This window comes from Haliotis rubra, unplaced genomic scaffold (genome assembly GCF_003918875.1).
Source record: "Haliotis rubra isolate DU_JTF1 unplaced genomic scaffold, ASM391887v1 Scf518, whole genome shotgun sequence".
Lineage (NCBI taxonomy): Eukaryota > Metazoa > Mollusca > Gastropoda > Lepetellida > Haliotidae > Haliotis > Haliotis rubra.
In genome coordinates, this window is record NW_025767211.1 from 692,833 (window position 1) to 714,824 (window position 21,992).

At 40.6% G+C, this 21,992-nt stretch overlaps 1 protein-coding gene across 1 annotated transcript; it reads left to right on the forward strand.

Annotated features, from left to right (window-relative positions):
* Positions 1–5,685: 5,685 nt before the first annotated feature.
* Positions 5,686–17,254, forward strand: LOC124292447 (innexin unc-9-like). Its single transcript, XM_046729529.1, has 4 exons — positions 5,686–5,734; positions 11,194–11,389; positions 12,430–12,570; positions 13,603–17,254. Coding segments are annotated over exons 1-4 (1,296 nt in total). The 5' UTR covers positions 5,686–5,732; the 3' UTR covers positions 14,560–17,254.
* The last annotated feature ends 4,738 nt before the right edge of the window (positions 17,255–21,992 follow it).

A 21,992-nucleotide genomic window follows, 5' to 3' on the forward strand; every position in this document is an offset into this window, starting at 1 on the left:
ATGGAACCCTACATCAGAATGAACACAGACCTCCGAAAGCTTGCCACCAGTGACTTTGAGAAAAACCTCTATAAGCTCATGAACAACTTCGGTGTTTGGTAAGACTATGGAGAACCTGAGGGAAGCAGCGTGACCGTGAAGCTGGTTCGGTCGAATGAGGAAGACAAGCTCAGGAGACTGATAGCCAGTCCGGCATTCAACCGTAGCAAGATATTCACCGATGACCTAGTTGCCCTACACATGAAGAAAAGCCACATAAAATTCAACCGGCCTGTTTACGTGGGGATGAGCATCCTCGATTTATCAAACACCTGATGTACGACTTTTACTACAGCGAGCTTAAGAAACAGTACAACGACAGGTGTGAAGTGCTGTACACTGACACGGATTCCCTGCTGATGGAGATTCGAACCGAGGGCGTTAATGCGAGGACATGAAAAAACACCTCGATTTGTATGACACCAGCGACTACCCCAAGGCCCATGCCATACACAGTACGGTAAATAAAAGGTCCTGGGTAAGATGAAGGACGAGTGTGCGGCACGCCCATAGCCGAGTACATAGGTTTGAGGCCTAAGATGTATTCCATACTGAAGGCCGACAATGGTGAGATCCGGAAGGCTAAGGGTGTTAAGAAGTGCGTGGTTAAACAACACATCAAACACGCCAGATTCAAAGGAAGCCCTGTTCAAGACCCGTACATTTAGGCATAAAATGAACACACTTAGAAGTGATGGCCATAGGATATACGGACTGACAATAAACAAGACGTCCCTGTCGCCTATGGACACTAAGCGTTGGATAGCTATTGATGGGATCAACGCGATGCAGCGTCACGGGCATGAGAAAAATTGAACCAAGAAGCGGAACCAGAAAAGTTTGAGGCTATTTACTACAGCCAGCGTGGGTACTGGAAAGGAGCTAAGCGCTGTAGATAAGCTGGCTAAAATGGGCGAGTGCACCCGGAGAAGCCAAAGCGTGGCTTGAAAAACAAGCCCTGTGGCAGATCTATTTACCGGCACCGCGCTCACGTGCCTAGAAGGAGGTTCGGTATTAACATACCTAATAGCGTTCACCAGGCCGACCTCCTATTCCTACCCGACAAGAGGTACAAGTATGCCTTAACCGTAGTGGGCGTAGCCAGTCGCTACAAAGGAAGCCGAACCCTTGACCCGCGAAGATTCTGCCCAGGTAGCCAGAGGATTGAGCGCATATACAAAGCGCCAGTCGCTGGCGTGGCCAACAGAGCTGCAAGTTGACCCGGGCGGGAGTTCATGGGTGCCGTGTCACAACTGCTAACCAAACCGCGATACAAAGGTCAGGCGTAGCGCGGCTGGAGCCCATCGCAGCCAAGCCATAGTTGAGAGATTCAATAGGACTTTGGCTGGCGCTTATTTGGGCATCAGTATGCGAGGGAGATGGCCACCCGGGAAAGCGATCGACTGAATGGGTATCCGCGGCTCCCTAAGGTGGTGTCGGCAATCAACCATGAAGTCACCCGTCTCACGGCAAGAAACCGGCAGGCGCTATCAAACTAAAATCAATAGTGGCAGAGTCGGCTGCTCCATTGCGTGGGAAGGAGAAACAGATACCAGATAGGGCCCTAGTAAGGTATCTATACCAGCCGGGGGAACACGAGGGTGATAGCCGTAAGCGAGCCACCGATCCTATATGGTCAATCAAAACTTACAACATAGATAAAGTTGACATGAAAGCCGACGAGCCTAACTTGTACTACTTGAGGGATGGGCCAGGTAGAGGGTTTGTAAGAGCGGAATTATTGATCGTACCGTACGGCACAGTGTTACCTCCGGTCAACACGGCATAAGCGGTGCCCCAGGATACCAACACACTCCAGCCATGCCCCCGGTGCGGCTAGGAGGTCCCGCTATCGTCCCAAACTTTTTCATAGTAGGGGTAATGGTAGCAAGAGCTAAGGGTCCGACCAAAGCCTTACTTGTGAAATAAGGCTTTGCAGAGGCTTTGGTTGAAAGTGGTCCAGAACCCCCATTGTATATACTGCCATACTATAGTCTGTCGTACAGACCCTGAAGCAAATATATCCAAGAAAGCCCACGCAAGTCTAGAAAATGTGGCAAGTCTAGATTTCCTCAGCTTCAGGAATGAAGAAAGACTCAGGGCTCCTTTTCATTATATTATATTTTTTTGTACTATGAACTTTTTTCAGTAAAATATGTTCATTTCAGAGACTAGTTGTTAGTCTACACTTACACTTGCACAACGTTTTCTTGACCAACGGTCCAGCGTTGGGTTGGGGTTGGCCAGACGTTGCCAAAGATACGCACAGCCGACGTTTGATTAGCGTTGAGTGTGTTCCTCCCTACTCCCCAGGAAACCTTTTTCGTCTGTACCAATTCAGTTAAAGTGACATGTAGCAAATAGTTGGTCAACGAAAGGCAACCACTCATCGTACAGTACCTCTGAGTATTATGATTTGGTTGGTTGGTTGGTTGTTTAACGCCGCACTCGGCAATATTCAAGTTATTTGACGGCGGTCTGTAAATAATCGAGTCTGGACGAGACAATCCAGTGATCAACAGCATGATCTACACAAATGGGATACGGTGACATCACGTCGCATGTGTCAGCCAAGTGAGCGAGCCTGACCACACGATCCCGTTAGTCGCCTTACGATTAGAATGGGTTGCTGAAGACCAATTCTAACCCGGATCTTCACAGGTACTAATTATAATGATAACAATTAGGTTTTGTATTTTCTATTCTTCTGAACCATGTTCTGTAAAATGTTTTACACAATTAAATGATATTTGATTTTACAAAGAATTGGAAAATATCAGACAACAGGAGCTACACACAATGACGAGAAACAATTGTTGTTGTTGTTTTTTTATCTTGGCCTAACCGCAATGTGCAACATTGAAGGCTATAATAAGGCATCCGATGTCCCATGATCCATGTCTATGATTCAGTGAAGACTTTGATCATGATAGCAACAAATTGCCGAAGAATTTAGGATGAGGGGACCTATTTTTGTTTAATTTTTTAATGGCTAGTTTCATGCTTGCCCTTGACGACTGAATAGAACAGATGAGTATACTTTTCATTTTCAACCATTTTTGCGTGAATCATCCATAAATTCATTTACATACACATCGGTTTGCCACGTTGTCGTGTAGTTGCTGGCTGTCAGGTGTCCTCCTAATATTACAACCTTAATCAAAATGAAGCAAATTTGCATCACGATCACGATCAATTTAAAGATATTGACAAACTCGATTTTCTATTGCTACTATGAGGACGAGAGTTGGAGAATAAGCTTAATTGGCAGGGGTGCCAATGTGGACTACCAACCTATACAACACACGACGGGAGTAAATGAATGACGAGTTTTTGCAATAATGTTTTATGATAGAATGTTTCAATCATATATAGAAGTACATATATACCAGGAACAGCAATGATATAGATAGCGTAACGTGATATATGATACGTAACCTAACGTAATACAAAAGTTTATACATGATTAAACATTATATATCTGAGTGAGTGAGTTTTGGTTTTACGCCGCTTTTAGCAATATTCCAGCAATATCACGGCGGGGGACACCAGAAATGGGCTTCACACATTGTGCCCATGTGGGGATTCGAACCCGGGTCTTCGGCGGGACGAACCAACGCTTTAACCATTAGGCTACCCCACAGTCCCTCTCACGCACTGTAATTAACACATCATCACAGTGGTCATTCACATAAAATGATAACATAACTGACTGACTGACTGAGTTTGGTTTTACGCCGCTTTTAGCAATATTCCAGCAACATCATGGCGGGGGACACCAGAAATGGGCTTCACACATTGTGCCCATGTGGGGATTCGAACCCGGGTCTTCGGCGTGACGAGCAAATGCTTTAACCATTAGGCTACCCTACCACCCCTGATAACATAATGTTCACAATTCACGATAAGAGGTAAACGAGTCATTCACATAATAAATCTACCACTGGCTATTTACACAGTGACTCATTTTTATAATAGAATGTTTCAATCATTTATAGGAGACTATTACATATAGACCATAAACAGCAATGATGTACGTTGCCAAGATGTTTAAAAAACTTTTCCCTAGATAAGCTTCCTGTGCATTGGTGTTCTAAAATTGCAAAAAGTCAAAGGCATTATAGAGATAAAGAGATTGACGATTGTAAATGGCAGCCATGTTGTAAAATGATCGTCACTGTCTAATCCGGCACCCTGTCTAAACCGGCATTTTATTTCGGACCCGTTGGGTGCCGGTTTAGACAGGTTTCACTGTTAATTACGTTACGTATTATATGATTAAATATTATATATAAGACGCACTGTAGCTAACACATCGCTCCTGTGGGAATTTACACAAAATGATAACACGATGTTCACAAGCGTGACAAGTTAAACAGAATTAGGTAATCTAGATACACCTGGAGTAGTACACGTGAATATATGAAACGTACACCAAAGTATGACGCGTTCCACATAAACCCGAAGGTGTTGTCAAGGGTAACATATAGTTAACATATACATCTGACAGAAAGCTAACTGTATAGTCTGGCAGAAAACCTTTCGTGACGGTGTTTACTCAAACACTACAAGTACAATCGTTTTCTAATTTGGCATGATGCATTATAATTTTTCTACCATTGTAAATGTCATGAATTATGATTTAATAATTAAAAAGTTGTTTAACAAACTATCATTAAAATATTGATATAGTTCACTATATGTTACGAGGGAGGAGTGCAGACAGAGGAACAGCCAGGTGTGCTATTGATTCATTTACCTGTGCCGATCCTTTTTCGAACATCTGGCTGTTCCCCTCTCTGCACTCCTCCCTCGTAACAAATAGTGAAATGTGTCAATAGTTTAATGATAGTTTCTTAAACAACTTTTTTATTATTTTGTGGACCGTTATGCCCCGATGTAATAAATACCCGCTCTTATCCTTGCATACCCATGTAACCGAGGTCAGCTTGACCTTTCTAAATCTACATTTACTAAAAACCTGCGACTCGATTTACACAACAGAGTAATTCAATGACTGAATTAATTGATTTGAAATTTCTTAATTAAGTTGCACAATCAGTAAAGAACAATGTACATATATTTTAAATATTTTCATTTATTTGTATGCCCGCCCGCTTTCTTGTAGGCTGAAGATGACAATAAATTTTTTTTAAAACACGGCGCTTAAATAAGGCCATGTGAACGCGTGACTATACAAAAGGGAATGAAAAACTATTAATAATAATATTCTCTAAAAGTTTTATCACTGCGAACCATTCACTGTAACACATCAACTATAGGACCATTGCATGGAGATTGACGACCAAGAGTTACTTCCCTTACATCATTCAAGAAAATAGACATCGCAGCATTGCAAACTAGTCTGCTTGACAAAATGCGCAACTGGAATAACGCACGTACTTGTAAGACAGGCGCCTAGTCCAACTGAGGAATGCGGGTCAGCCTTAACGCCCCACAGTGCACTTGTGACAATTCATTGTGACATCGGTTATCCAAAACTAAAGTCACCCGAGTGAAAATAAATAAATACGAGTTTGAACAATATCATCACTGAGTTAGTGACGTAAGCTCTTGCAGATTTTACAGTATGCGCCACTCCCGCTATTTCGCCATAATTTCCGCTTATAGCGGAACTCGAAGACAGTCACATTCAGTTGACAGTCAGTCAATATTAGAGCAAGTCGAGTGATATGTAAGTAAAATTTTGTATCTACTTTAGGACTCTGTAGCTCAAAGATATCATTTCTCATTATTTTCAAACTTTGTGACGCTTTAGTTTGGCTAGGACTGTGATAACCGAATAACTGAAACCTTGATCTTACGTCACAATATATTCCCTACAAAGGCTTTGAATAGGCCTTTTGTTTCATCAATTTAAAAAAATTCAGTTTTTAATTCTTCCGCGTTAGGAAGATGATAGAACGTTCGCAAAAAGATCGATAACGACATTAAAAGTTAGACACGTATAAAGTCCTCAGTGTATTCATTTAAAATAAAAAAAACTTTTTTAAAAATGAGCAATGTGTGAAAATGTTGATAAACCATTTCTGTTTGTTTACATGGCCACTTACATTGGCAGCAATATGATCACAATTAATTCGTGAATTTTTTTGAAAAAAATCCCCAACAAGTGCCCTTGTGGATACGTCTAACCATGTGACTTTTAGTATGTCTCATTTTAGTCGACATATCGATTAAGGCGAGGTTTTAGGTCCCGGTAGCGTTTACATGGTCTTGAACCTCTAGTCGAACTGCGATAATTCGATACAATAGATATCCCCCATGATGCCGAGATATCCAGGTTTCAGTTATTGCAGGGGTGAAATAAAAATTATAGTAAGTGAACGTTTTCAGTTTCCATTTATTCGATACTGGATATCAACTAAAACAGTGTTGAGTATCAATGCCTGTATACTAAACTAATTTACATTATACATATTCACATTCACTGATTGATGTTTCCATCCTCAAAAACAAATTCTGTTAATCCGCATGTTTTACGATATAAGGGTCGGTTTACAAATCTGGCCTCGATCTGTCATTTTATACGAAAGGCATGCCTTTTGTTTAATCAGTTCAGAGAGTGATAGGTATTACAGGCAAATGCACACTGTATGCGATATTTATTATGCTTAATAGGTCTCGTCATAGATATATTTTCTTAACAATTAGCAATCTGAATTGGCGACAAGTTTACTTCAATGAGATGAACTCTATGTATGTGTATGTATGTATGTATGTATGTATGTATGTATGTATGTATGTATGTATGTATGTATGTATGTATGTATGTATGTATGTATGTATGTATGTATGTATGTATGTATGTATGTATGTTACAGAGGCCCAGATAAGCTGCGTATCCGGGTAAAGTACGCATAGAAAATTTCCAATTACGCATTGAAAAACTAATTGTTGCGTACAAATTATGCATTTACAATGTCAGATACGCAAAAAGTTTAAAACAAATGCGTACGGAATATATTTATAAAAATCGCTTGCGTAATGAAAAAGACATCGCTTGCTATCAAGTTGTACAGTTAGTATAGGACTAGTGTTGTACTGTCAGTATAGGATGAGTGATTTTTTATGAAATCATTTCCATTATATACCTGCTTAGTAAACTTACTCAATGACATAATACTTAGGTGAGTAAAATGACTGAAATACGCACATATCTGAAAGCAGTGGGTAACGTATATGAAATACCCACTCAATATTCATAATACCCACTCCCCAAAAATACAGTGGGTACAGTACCCACATGAGCTAAATCTTATCTGGAGCTCTGTATGTATGTATGTATGTATGTATGTATGTATGTATGTATGTATGTATGTATGTATGTATGTATGTATGTATGTATGTGCTAAAGGCAGAGTCGATTGTACAATTCTGACTATATCATGTGTACGTGTTTGACGTCGCGTTCAGCAGTTTTTACAGCTGTATGACTGTATGACGCGGTCTGTAAACAATGGTGTCTGGACCAGACAATCAAGTGACTAACAACATGACAAGGATTCGCGATAAAAAAAGTGATGATACCAGGTGGATATAAGTTGTTATTTCCGTCGTATTGATTCCGGGTTTGAATTGGTCTTTAGCAACCCATGCATAGCGTAAGAGACGACTAACGGGATCGGGTGGTCATTTTCGCTGACTTGGTTGACACATGTCATCGTATCCCACTTGCAATTGTTGTTGATCACTGGGTTATCTAGTCCAGACTCGAATATTTACAGACCGTAGCCATATAGCTGGAATATTGCTGATTGCGGCGTTAAACAACAAACAAACAAAACACATTCTATTGTATGTGTTTTAACAAAGAGGCTTCCAGCTTCGTTTTAAAAAAACAGTCAAACTCGAACTTTGAAGTGTCGAAGTTGCTGTTGTCTCGGAGTGACTGCGTATTCCTGCTTAGTCAGCATTTTGAGTTGTGCCGAACCTCGGATAACTCAAAGTATTAACGTAGGTCCTTGAGTTTCTTGAGTGTTAGACTGTGATAGATAGATTTAATATTTATAATTTCACCCTATACGTTACAGCAATAATACAAAATATAATTCAAACATTGGCTACACCCTGTGGTGTTGAGAGAGACTATTCTAAAGAAGATTCACATATTCACAATACAGAATAAAACAAAAATGCATTACTGTATTAAACACTTGACTTTTTTGTGGAACATCACAACAGGTTTTGACATGAACTATCTGACAAAACAGAAGCTGGTTTGCATGTAGTGAATATGGCATTTGATTGTTTTAGGGAGATCACCATTTTTACAACGATAGTAGTTTTGTGTTAAAACTGAAATAGACACTGACACTGAAGCATTATTAGGATCGACCAAGCAGCTGACATACGCATGCGTTTGTGTGCGTTTGTGTGCGTTTGAGTGCGTGCATTCATCTTGAAGTACTTCCCACGTAAAAGCTTTTACAACAAAACGATTTCAGCCTGTATAGAGTTACATTTTAACATTTTACACCTTATGTGTACACGTTTCAATAAATTGTTAGTCTGTCTCACAGTCCCTGAACCACATTATTTTCCCCACTGCCAAGCCCTCTCTGCCGTGCTAAAGCCCTAAATAAAGCAAGTCTAGATTTCCTCAGGTTCAGGTTCTGAATCTCTGGTCTCCCTAGGGCTCCTTTTCAATATAAATGGGCTTGTTTGTTACTATCAAAATTATATATATTCAGAGACTAAGCCTTAGTCTAATAAATCGTAAACTTCAAATTCATTTTATCAAGGACTGACGGTAGTTTGGAGAGAGTGTTAGTCACAGAGGGCCCGGGGTTGTTTTCGAACACATTGACCTGTGTGAAAGTGGCATTGCTCTTAGTCACGTTTGCGATAACACTCCCGAAGTCCAACGGGGATTTCCGGAGACAGAAATCAGCGTCCGGGTCTGTTGCAATAACCGACTCAAATAACGAGGTCAAATGACAGTCGGCAAAGCTCGTATATTTCCGACAGGCGTTGGAAATTTCCTTCGCTGAAACATTCAAGCAGTTATGTCGTAATGCGTAACGGAGCGCGAGCGTTTCAGGAGTTATCTCCCGTGTATAAGCTTCAATCTGATGTTTGCATTAATGAACGTGATTGTGGTATCCCTACACACCGTGTATTTCTCATATTTCTGAATCTGTTTCAAGACATGCCGTGTTTTTTATTTGTTTCGTTATTGAAACAAGTGATAAGAAAATCATATTTATATTTTACACACTTTCATTTTCTACGCGTCTATATTTTCATGGAGTACTTTACTAAATTGGGGCAGTGGGGTAGCCTAATGGTTAAAGCGTCCGCTCGTCACGCTGAAGACCCGGGTTCGATTCCCTACATGAGTACAATGAGTGACGCCCATTTCTGGTGTTCCCCGCCGTGATGTTGCTGGAATATTGCTAAAAGAGGCGTAAAACCAGTCTCACTCACTTTACTAAATAAGTTTCTTGGTCGGGTGATCGAAATATTCTCGATTGCTTGTAACATTTCCGGTGTGTTTAATTTTAGTATACTAGTATTTCGAATTGAGATCCCTGCATAGCTCGTCTAGATCTGCGTATTTTTCTAATATTTAGAAATATCATAGGTTCCACATACTTTTCTGAAATTCATTTCCAACATTTCGACATTTCGGTGGAGACAGATACATTTACTAAGAATGTAATGACTCCCCAGTACAACAATGTATGGATTGCATTCTTTAGAGGATAAGAAAACGAAACACATTTACCTGAATCGATTTATATTTAATTCCGACTTGTTTCTAATGTTAGTCTCGTTCCACATGAAAACACGAAATTTAGATAGAATAACCATTTTGGCAAAATAGGTCGTACCTACGTTTGAATAACCAGGGTTCTCATTAACAATATATATTTTATATCTGCAATGTACATTGTCCATAATTTTAAGTGGTAAATTCTATTGTAGTTTATTTTTCTAACCGGTCTTGTCTTTCAATATTTAGTTGAAACTTGAATAAAAAAATGATGGTGTATTTTCAAATATGGGGAGATATTAAAGATGTTTTAAACATATTAATAGTGTTTATTGCGAATGAAGTAAATTCACCCAAAGTTATCTTGAATTCCTTTACCCGTGAAGGTCCGGGTTAGAATATTGATCTTCAGTAACCCATGCTTGTCGTAAGAGGCGACATACGGGATCGGGTGGTCAGGCTTGCTGACTTGTTCACACATGTCATCGGTTCCCAGTTGCGTAGATAGATGCTCATGGTGTTGATTACTGGATTGTCTGGTCCAGACTCGATTATTTACAGACCGCCGCCATATAGCTGGAATATTGCTGAGTGCGTCGTAAAACTAAATCCACTCACTCACTTGAATTCCTTTTCACGATACACGATCTATTATGAACAAAAGATCACAATACATAATATGTGGCAGTGTGTGGTGTGTGTGTGGTGTGTGTGCGTGGTGTGTGGTCCTGTGCATAGCACCCAGGGCCTAGATTTTCGAAGCTCTCTTAGCGCTAAGATAGTCGTAAGTTAATGTTAATGTACGGCACTTACGACTATCTCAGCGCTAAGAGAGCTTCGAAAATCTAGGCCCTTCACTTAAGTTAAGCAACGTTGGTCGGGTGACCGGTCCTTGGATGGGTGACCGTGTTTGGAGGCTTGACTCCTGAGAGTTTCTAAGACCTCTGTCCTGCCCCACAACTAACAAACTCACGTAACACATGTGGTCTCACCCGATGCTAGTGGGTTTGTTTATGAATTGCCTATGTTCGTCCGGCAGTGAATGGGTACCCGGTGGGACAAGTCAGATAACCCTCTAGTGCCTCAGACAGCTTGGTAATCTGGAATAATTATGGCTTTATCATGTACAAGTGTGTGGAAACAGGCGCTTTGGTTATTATCATATCGCATAGTGGGATAGTCGTATGACGACATCTAATTAATTAAGATGATAAACATCATGCCATATCGTATACAGCAGACATGTTGGCCTTCGAACATCATATGCATGTACCCCTCTCGAGTGTATCTTTTCAAAGTTCGAATTTCACCGAGATGAATGATTTATCGAAAAAGGTAATTTAAATGGATTCCTTAAGTGTATACGTCAGTAACAAAATGTGTTTCATACCCTTCTTTTGTTGACGGTTTACCAGGCTTAGTGTGCTCGGATCTTTATTCGGCTCTGCCTCAGAACTTGTGGGGATCGGCGTTCCCTGCGACGACGGCTTCTCCGACCGCCTCAACCACAACTGGACGACATTCCTCCTCACGTTTTTCTGCCTCGTCATCACCACTACTCAGATCGCCGGCAGCCCCATCAAATGTTGGATCTCCAAGGATACCGACCATGTACGTGGGTATAGATAACTGGCAGGGTGTGTGGGTGGATGTGGGGGGTGGGAGTCAGTTTGTACGGGTATGTTACATCAGTGGTGGTCAGTTTGTACGGGTGTATGACGTCAGAGGGGTCAGTTGTACGGGTATACGTCATCGGGAGGGGGGTGGGGGTTGGGGGTGGGGTGTGGGTGTGTGTGTGTGTGCAGTTTGTACGGGTATGCAACGTCAGTGGTGGTGACGTACGGGTGTATGACGTCAGTGGGGATCAGTTTGTACGGGTAAACGACATCAGGGCGGAGCAGTTTGTACGGATATACGACGTCAGTGGGTCAGTTTGTACGGCCATACGACGTCAGAGGGGTCAGTTGTACGGGTATACGTCGTCGGAGGGGTTCAATTTATACTGGCATATGCAATAAGAGCGGGTCAGTTTATACGGGTATACGACGTTAGAGGGGGTCATATACGGATATGTTTACGAATATACGAAGTCAGAGGGGTCAATTTGTAGTGATAACCGAAGTCAGATGGGAGAAGGGGTCCGTTTGTACGGGGGATCAGTTGTACGTATACAGATGGGCTGGGGGCATTTTTGTGATCGGCATACGCCATCGCAGGGTGTCAGTAAATACGTGTATTAATAGTAATAACGGCCAGTTGCACTACTGGCATTCCTCAGAGGTGATCGGTTGGTATGGGTATTCGACATGGGGAATAAGTTTTAAGTGAATATGTTATCAGCAGGTTCATTTAGTACGCAGACACACGTCTTAGCAGGTCAGTTGCATGGGCATAATGTGATTAGAGGGTATTCGACTTAAGTAATCTCATGGACAATCGGACGCACAGACAAACTCACTCACTCTCACACACATGCTCTCTCTCTCTCTCTCTCTCTCTCTCTCTCTCTCTCTCTCTCTCTCTCTCTCTCACACACACACACATACACACACAAAATAAATAAAAAATTAAAAACGTCGTGCAATAATCTTCATGCGACGGTAAGCCTAACTTCACCTCCCAATGTTAAATGCTATATTTCCCACTTTCAGGCGGACTACATCCACAATTCCTGCTGGGTGAAGAACACCTACAACGCCCCCATCAGCCACCCCCTCCCGGTGGAAGAGAAGGAACGTCAGAAGGCGGAACTCAAGTACTACCAATGGCTTCCTATTATCCTCTTAGTCCAGGTGAGTCCAGAGGCTTCTGTGGAATCTCTCTACTCTCTTTAACCGTGTCATCACACTTCGACACATCTTGTCATCGTATCCCAATTGCGTAGATCGATGCTCATTCTGTTGATCATTGGATTGTCTGGTCCAGACTCGATTATTTACAGACCGCCGCCATATATTAGGAATATTGCGGAGTGTGGCATTAAACAACATGCCTGCTTAATCAAGATCACATCAAGGCTAGAATAAACTTTGAGCAGTCGTCGTGAAATTAAATACGCCACGGTGTACCTCCGTCACAGTTAATGATAATACAAAGTCCTTAACGGAACGTCCCTGAAGCAATGCAGAGACACAGGCTACAGAAAATACCAATCGTCAGGCTCAAATTCATAAACACTGTAGGTCTGTAACAACACAAGAAACGCCCGGATAAGGTGAGGTGAGGTGAATTTGGGTTTAACGTCGTGCTTGAGAATATTTCGCTCATATGACGACGTGCATGCGTGTGTATGTGTATGTGCGGCTGCTTGTACTAGCCCAAACTTAAGCTGGTTTTATAGTGCTAGCCCACTGAGATACCACGCCGCAGTGAAGCATGAATACCCCACTCAGACGCATTATACTGACTCCGAGCCGACCAGTCCTTGATGTACCCATTAATGCCGAGCTCCAGGCAGGGACCAACAAGTACCATATTTTAACGTCTTTTGGTATGACGCGGTAGGGGATCGAACCCGCGACCTTCCACTCTCCGCTGGGACGCTCTAACCACTACACCACGGAGGCGGTCCCCGGATAAGGACACAAAATGAGTAATAAACAAATCTATGTCTTCATCGCTGATGACAAGCACATGATGATAATTGAGCTGATCAGATGATGGTGATGATTATGACGACGACCCCGACGCAGGTAGCAGTTAATGTACTCAATCTTGTCCTACCCAGGAAACAGTATAAGTAACGTTGTTATATACATGATGTTTATCGTAAAATCTCAATAGCACAGAATCATAAAGGTATAATAAATCGTTCATATTTTCAGGCTCTGATGTTTAAAATGCCGAACATGATTTGGAGCCTGTGCCAAGGCAACGGTGGAATCAACATTGAGAAGATTACCTCCCTTTCACAGAAAACACAGTATTCAAAGCCAAAGGAAAGAGCGACGACCGTAACAAATATTGCAGCCTATATTCACAGCTGGCTTATCTTTGAACGCGAACGTAGGTACACCATCTTCTCGCGCATGCGCCGGCGGATGTCCAGACTTAGCATCCTTTTCTTCCCTTTAGGATCCCGCAACGGAACGTATTTGGTTGGACTGTATTTCTTTTCCAAAATTCTTTATGTCGCTAACTCAGTTGGACAATATTTCCTCCTAAATGCGCTCCTCGGATTTGATTTCCTCAAGTTTGGCATTCTGGTGCTCAGCAATCTTCTGGAAAATGGCGAAATCACGGACACGACGGCTTTTCCAAGAGTCACCTACTGTGACGTCAAAATACGTCAACAACAGAACGTCAACACCTTCACCTACCAATGCGTCCTTTCAATCAACATGCTATCTGAAAAGATCTTTGCTATTCTGTGGTTCTGGTTTCTATTCCTTGCATGCGTGAACGCAGTGTCAACGCTCGTGTGGTCCTACAACCTCGTCTACAGACGCAACAGGGTGCGTTATGTCGAAAAATATCTGAGCAGGTTCGTCAACGTTGAAGATGAAAAGGAACTGTGTCGCAAATTCATTGACGACTACATCCGCGACGACGGTGTCTTGGTTCTGAGAGCCGTGGCCAACAACTCCAGCATCATGGTGCTAGGAGACATCGTGGAGGCGCTGTGGCACCTCTTCAACAAAAACAGAGAAGTAAGGAACGAAAGGAAAGAACAGAGAAAGAAGGAACTAGAAAACAGAGACAAGATGGAGTTGGAGGTGATTTCAGATGGGAAACATGGCGCTACAACGCACCTCAGGAAATTAAAAGAAGTTGACCTGTGAGTACACGGAGCTCAAACAGGAAGATCATTACTGTATTGACATATATTGAATATTTGTTACATATTTTTCATATTCTGAATGTCTGCAAATTAATAGAAGTTTATGTGCTAATGCAGGGAGGTCATGCACAATTGATGAAAAGGAAATGATATCACTGTATTTACAAACAGCACCAATCGTGTATATGTTTCATGCTCTATATGAATAACATAGTGGCCATGTTCTGGCCACTATAACCTGTAATTACAATATTTAACCCGGGCAATGAAATAATGTTTTCACTTGTTTAATACGACTAGGAGAAAGTCGACTGGCACATCCATTTGGATAAGAACATAAATGAACATGCTCCTGCAATATCAACTTGCCTATCTATTCGTATATTTCAAGAGATTTTTATCTTTCATTTATACCTTTGTAATCATTCGCTGTGTCTTTGATATAAGCAGTTGCAATTATTGGAATGATGTGGTTATTAAGGTCTAGTCTCCGTAATGTAGTTTCTCAAATAGATGACATGAATATGTTTTTCAAATGACACATTAATTGTTTTCGAGATAGTTTAATATATTTTATTATTCATATTCTTCTTACCATGTCAGTAATTAAATTGTGCTGATTCTTATTAACACGTATACGCTTGATGCTGAGCTTATAGAAGGCCGTTTAATGATCCGACCCTTTCCTTGCCAAGCATTTACAAAGTAGGCACAAGTGTGTCTGTGTTCAAACACATTTATAGAGAATCGAAAAATGAACAAAATGAATCTAATTTTTTAAGAACCTATTGCAATTGTTGTCCCGCTATAACCAAAGACTTTATTTTTTGTTGCTCCAAAACATCCATTTACCTTTTCTGCAACGCTTCACCACTGGCTGATACCAGGATGTAGTACATGTAGACCCACGTTTCTTTCATACATATTGTGCTGTTTCCATATCGAGATCGTCATCTTACTGTGATAGTGATTATTGTATTGCTGTCGTAAAACAGCAACATATCATTCAGTTACCCGTTTGCATCTTATATTGTGTTTCGAATGTTTAGGATTTAAAGGATTGTGTGCTTGCGGGGGTGACAGTCCCAGCAGATCTGGTTAAAAAGTAAGCCTTGTGGTTAAAGGGTTTGCTCGTCACACCGAAGGACCGGGTTCGATCCCCCGCAATGGTACAAAGTGTGAAGCCCATTTCTGGTGTCCATCGCCGTGATATTGCTGGAATATTGCTAAAAACGGCGTTAAACCATAGTCATTCACTCACTAATTAACCATCCTAGTACTGCCTTGTCTGGCTGCTACTTCAGATCGTATCTCATGTATCACCCTTACACTTTATGTTTACCCTCATTACCAGGATCCAGTGGCACATGTTCACTTTAGAAACCTCTTTCATATCTACGGCGATCGTAAAGCCCATACCTGTATATGTAGATTCACAATACTCGTACCGTATATGGACCCTGCTCAAAAGAATCTCAGTCATGTATGTGTAATATGTATCAGTTAGTGTATACTAAGTACCAATACAGTGATACCCTGTTAATCAGGAAACCCCCATTTCCGGACAGTTATTTGTCAGTACTTTCATACATATGTGTATAATTGGACAAAACCCCTAAATGCTGATGAATACCTGATGAGGAAATATGTCAATTCGGATAATTCCGATCTGAACTGTACAGTAACGGGGTTTTAGCTGAGCGATGCGTGTTCACGTTGAATCGATGTGTTCCACAATTTCTGCATTTCAACTGTCTAGAAAGATCACACGGTGCTGTTTTTGTTTTCGTTATCTTTTTGTTATTGCTTTTTGTTATTATATATAACCATATTTGTCTCAAAATGGAACGCTCGGAATTGTACGATGGATGTGCACGCAAATATATTCAGTTTTAATTTCCAGCTGATGATATCAAGAAAATGAGGTTCCTGTATATGTGGAGACCGAGCTCTCTTTGCAGAAACCTATGATCGTGGGTTTGAATCTTGTTTCGCCCTGATTATATTTAAGGTTTGTGAGGTCCAAACCACGCTGGGTTTCACCACTTTGGTAAACGTCTGAAACATGCGGGCTTTCCTCCTCATTGAGTGGGTGGTTTTGTAGCCTAGTGGTTAAAGCGTTCGCTCGTCACGCTGAAGACCCAGGTTCGATTCCCCACATGGGTACAAAATGTGAAGCCTATTTCTGGTGTCCCCCGCCGTGATATTTGAAAGCGGCGTAAAACTAAACTCACTCCTCATTCAGCTGAAACGCCGTTAGATAGCTGAAATACTGTGCAAAGCGGCGATAAAAGCACCTTCTTATCCATACTAAAATAACTGTACTCTCATAACTGTGATTAGACTGACTTGTAGTTTAGTTCGAACAATTTCAAGATGAAAGGGTTCTCTCACACCCGCAGGAACAAGAGTGCTTCCGTCAACAGACGTCGCTTGTAAATAATGACTCGCATTAATACTATACGTCAACGGCATTTATACCAATGTGCATTTTCTCTTGGAGCAATACCTCATCTAGTCATTTGCTATGTGAACAGAATTGAAAACAAACTCCAATTTCTATATCATTTGTATAGATGATACGACCTGTCAGTATTATTCCACAGATATGCTCAGATTTTGAGATGTATTTTATTCTTGTTGAGATGTATATGTATATTCTTTATACTTTCTTTACAATAAAACTTTTGCTTTTAGTTAACTGGTATTGTGTTGTTACTAAAATATGGGCATGGATTTACCCCGCTTTAAGCAACATTCCATCAAAAGAGTAATGAACACCATCTTGCACCTAGTTTGGTCTTATGTGATAATAACGTAAGGAATTGTGGTCTGGCTGTTAATTTTACAAATATTATCTGCAAAACATACTTTTTACTCAATGTATATTATTTGTCATAACTTTATTTTCATTAATTTGGTATTACTTACGTATTATTATCCAGCAATCGGTAAAATAAACAATTGAAGTGATACATTTTAAATTTCCGAAGCTTAACGGGTAAGCATAGAAAAACGAAGACACTACTAAACATTCAAGTAACGTTCAAAACACTGAACACTTTATACGAATCAAACTTGTATCCTCCGATCAACGAGTTTGATTTATTGTGGGTTTGATATATATGTAACAGCACGTCAACTTGAAAGGGGGGGGGGGGTGTTTAAAGAAATGATGCAGGTTTCAGGTTGACATTAAGTAGGGGTCAACTGTGCACTCAATTCACTCAACTACCGTTCATAAGCCAAGTGTTTTATGATCCACTTCCGTTTAGTTAAACACTCGGCCAAATTACAGCGAGTGAGTGAGTTGTACCCCGTCTACGGTGCATTTAAAGTATATAGTGTACAGTTAGCTTTGTATGGGAAAATAGACGTAACGTCTAGGTTTCCTCTCCGCCACGAGCACTCGAAGCAGCTTCAGCACAGCCAATACCAGCGGCTTCGTATCGCTAAATTGCATGAGTCTCTTCAGTTAGATGCAGATATAATTATATTTTATTTCTATTCTGACAAGAATAGGCACCTCATGGAGTGAGGAATAATCTCGCCGTTTTAAGTTTCAGCTTAGCTTAAAAGGCCATGATCGACGCCGCTTTTGAGTGACATCCAAAGCACAGGTACATGGTACCTGCTTGCCGTGTGTCATGTCTGCAAGTTAGATCCTAATGTAAACACACCGTTGTAACAGTGTCTGGAGCGAAGACATTATTTATATTTATTGACTCAATACGTATGTAACGGCGACAAGAGCAATGCAGGGACACAGAGATAATGAGATGGTTGCCTTCGTCTACAGAGACATTCCACGTATTAATGGCAACCTTAATGACAACCTTACCCCGACGTTTGAACACCAATGACGTTCTCGGTATTCGTGGTTCCATCAAACGACACCACTGGAATGCCGCCGTATGTTATTACTGCTCTATGGGACAATGCCAGTATTTCATGTGTTTGCCAATATGTATGTTTTACGTAGCAAATATGTTCAACAACTGTTATTACAATGTATGATACCATTTTCATGCTGGAATGGATAATGTTGTATAATACAACGAAAAGAGCTGCATTTTGCAAAGTTCGTTGCTATTTTATCATCTTATATTAATTAAAGGAGTATACACCTGTTACTCATGATGATGACTAGCCCATTTAGGGACGTCCTTGAGAAGGAGTGCTTGTAAACAGACATATGGGCATATGGGCTATAAAAACCAACAAGCTTGACATTGTATCTATTTTTTGGCACATCATAATGTCTCTGAGAGAATAATTAGCCGCGCACCATCATTGCTTAACATACCATGTTTAATGTAACGCTTTTACACAACGGAAAAAGCGGTTATTGATCAAGTCTAGATAATTTACTGATGTTATATCAATAATTATAATGTTAAACATCAGTGAAGAAGCAGAGTACAAATAGAACGCTACGTATACAATAAAAACTGGGAACATTTGAAACGGACATGGGGCCTGTATACGTACAAACACGACGTGCCCTATACAGTCGCTAAAGTGCCTAATACAAACGTACTATATCGCTAGTACAAACGTACCATGTGCTCAATACAAACGTACCATGTGTTCCATTCACGTTCGTAGTTCAGGTGGGGCAGTGGGGTAGCCTAATGGTTAAAGCGTTGGCTCGTCACGCCGAAGACCCGGGTTCGAATCCCCACATGGGTACAATGTGTGAAGCCAATTTCTGGTGTCCCCCGCCGTGATGTTGCTGGAATATTACTAAAAGCGGCGTAAAACCAAACTCAGTCAGTCAGTCGTAGTTCAGGTATGTCCAATCCACTCTCACCATGTTCCATTGCCCCACTTTCCACATGGCAAAGAACTATGCTTACCATGTGCCCAGTTTGAGCATTGCTGCATTGCTGCTACAAACTACAGCACGACAACCTTGTAAGTTAAATCATTTTTATAACTACAACATTCAAATGCACAGCCCGCAAAAATTGATGAACAAAGTTCAAGAGTAAGATCGCGACACAATAAAGTAGCCACGCTTATCTTCTTTAGCTAAGCAAACGTGTTGCATGCCCGACAACTGACTGAATTGAGTGTCTGACGACTGGTATGTCTGATCTAACTTATGACTTTTCTGACAACACGGTGTCTGACTAAAGTTATGTCTTCATGCGTGTCTTCATGTCGTTGTGTCTGACCACTGGAACGTCTGGCCTCTGGGTATCTGGCTACTGGTATGCATGTTAAATGGGCGTCTTATTACTGAAATGTCTGAAAACTGGATGTCTGATTACGGGTATTTCTGATATTCCTTACCTTTATGAATTAATTACATACACACATTTTCATAAGATTAGTATTTCCTTTTTTGTATTTTCACGCTTTTTCGTGTTATATTGTAATAAAGTCGTGACAGTTTTTCCGGTATGATTTCTTGACATATTTTTATGATTACACATATGCTGAGGTATAATGTTCTAAATCTTTGATCATCATGATTTCACAAGCGAGCATATAGGTATAGCGAAAAAACAAAACGTTATGAACAGGGCAGTTATTGTATTTGTAACTCAGGATCAACAAATTCTATCTTTCAAAATTGCCCTTGTTCACCAGCAGAAAATGGGTACCCGGTGGGATAAGTCAGGCGACAGCTTGGGTTATCCGGGGTTATAATAAGATTATGTTTGTGCGTTTTGAGCAGGATATGACGACTGAAATGCGCGTTATAAATATTCTACATTATTGTTTATTACTGCGAGGCAACTCTTCACGGCGGATTTTGACAGTATAAGGATCTAGGCAAACAAAGACATCCTGTTTGAGCCATAATAATAACTGATATTACGACATATTTTGACACGGGGAAAACCACTCTACCTTAAAGAGATCATGTTTCGGTTAACGTTGTTTGTACAAGATCAAGCTATTTCGATGACCTACGCAAGAGTGAGTAATTCCTGGGTCGTCGGTGACACGATTAAAAATATTTGAACTGTTCAGAAAAAAATCAATAGTTATAGTTTTTACGTTATAATAATATGATCAGTGTATATACATTCATTATTTATTACATTATCAGTGTATTTAATTTATTATTTATTATATTAAATTTATTCAAAGTTTTCCCTTAAGAGCGTATTCGCACTTGTAGACATGCACCAGGCTTTGACGTTGATACGAGATTGTATTGTATTGTCAGAGATGTACCACATTTTGAAATGGAATGACAATACGATGAAATGCATAGACCGACGCTCAGCTGGTATGAAAGAATGTGTGAGTGATTGAGTATTGTTTTAGGCCGCTTTTTGATATATTTCAGCAATATCACGGTGGTATGAAAGGGAAGGGAGAGAGGAAGGACGGAGAGAACAGAACAGGTTTAAGAGTGGCAATCTAATGTGAGTTTGGAAGAAAAATTAATAAATATACGTACATCATGTTTCAAAATACGGAGATCATTTTTTATGAATGTGTGGATTTTCGTTGTCACTAGCATGGGTATGCTTGAACCCTTTAATTTTTTTCTATTCACCTTTTTTAAGGTACAAAATCATGTCATCAAATGACAACCAAACATAAACCATACGTTTGTATGCAGAGTTTGGTACACTGACAAACATTTTAGATAGATAGATTGTAATGGTGGGTTTACTTCTTAGTTTAATACAGCAGAGAGGAATGAACTTATATGTGTTTAGATAATTTATGTTGTTGCAGGTGATTAAACGCACAAAGGTTTCAATTGTTGGAGGGTGGGTCTGGTAGGTTGTGAAACACTTCTTTCTTATTTCAGAATATTTGCCACAGATAAATAGGACATAGAGCTCGTCTTTAACATAGTTTGGGCCAACAGAGTGGCAGCAGAGGCAGAGACGTTGACCATAGGGTGTATTTGTACGTCATCCATATCCAGCCCCAAGGACGCCTGATTTTGAAACAGCTCGTATACTGTTTCCTTCTGATAAAAGAATTTCAATTTCTCAATACAAAAATATTACATTGACATTGTAGGAAAAATGGGCACGTTGTACGCTAACTGATGGCACAATCAGACCAGAATCCAACCAATTCGGTAGAATTACTAGCATGGGTATGCTTGAACATTTTAAAGACTGATAAAGAATTTAGATTCTTTATCTTACACCTACATTGGTATACTGTCACGGCGCCAACTACCGTCCAGGGAGACTGGAGGGAAAATGATCCAGACTAGTAAGCCAATACACAACCAGATTGTTGATACAACCATTTATTAAAGCTAAGTACCCGCTCAAGCATGAATGAGCTTGCACCTCAAGCACAACAACAGAGCCGCTAGAAACAACAGGCTAACTAGCTAAGTAAACTCGACTTAATAGACTAGCTAAGGGATCAGACCATATATAGACTTGTGACACCCAATGAGTGGGGGATAATAAGGACCTAACTACTGCCACTTACAGGGAG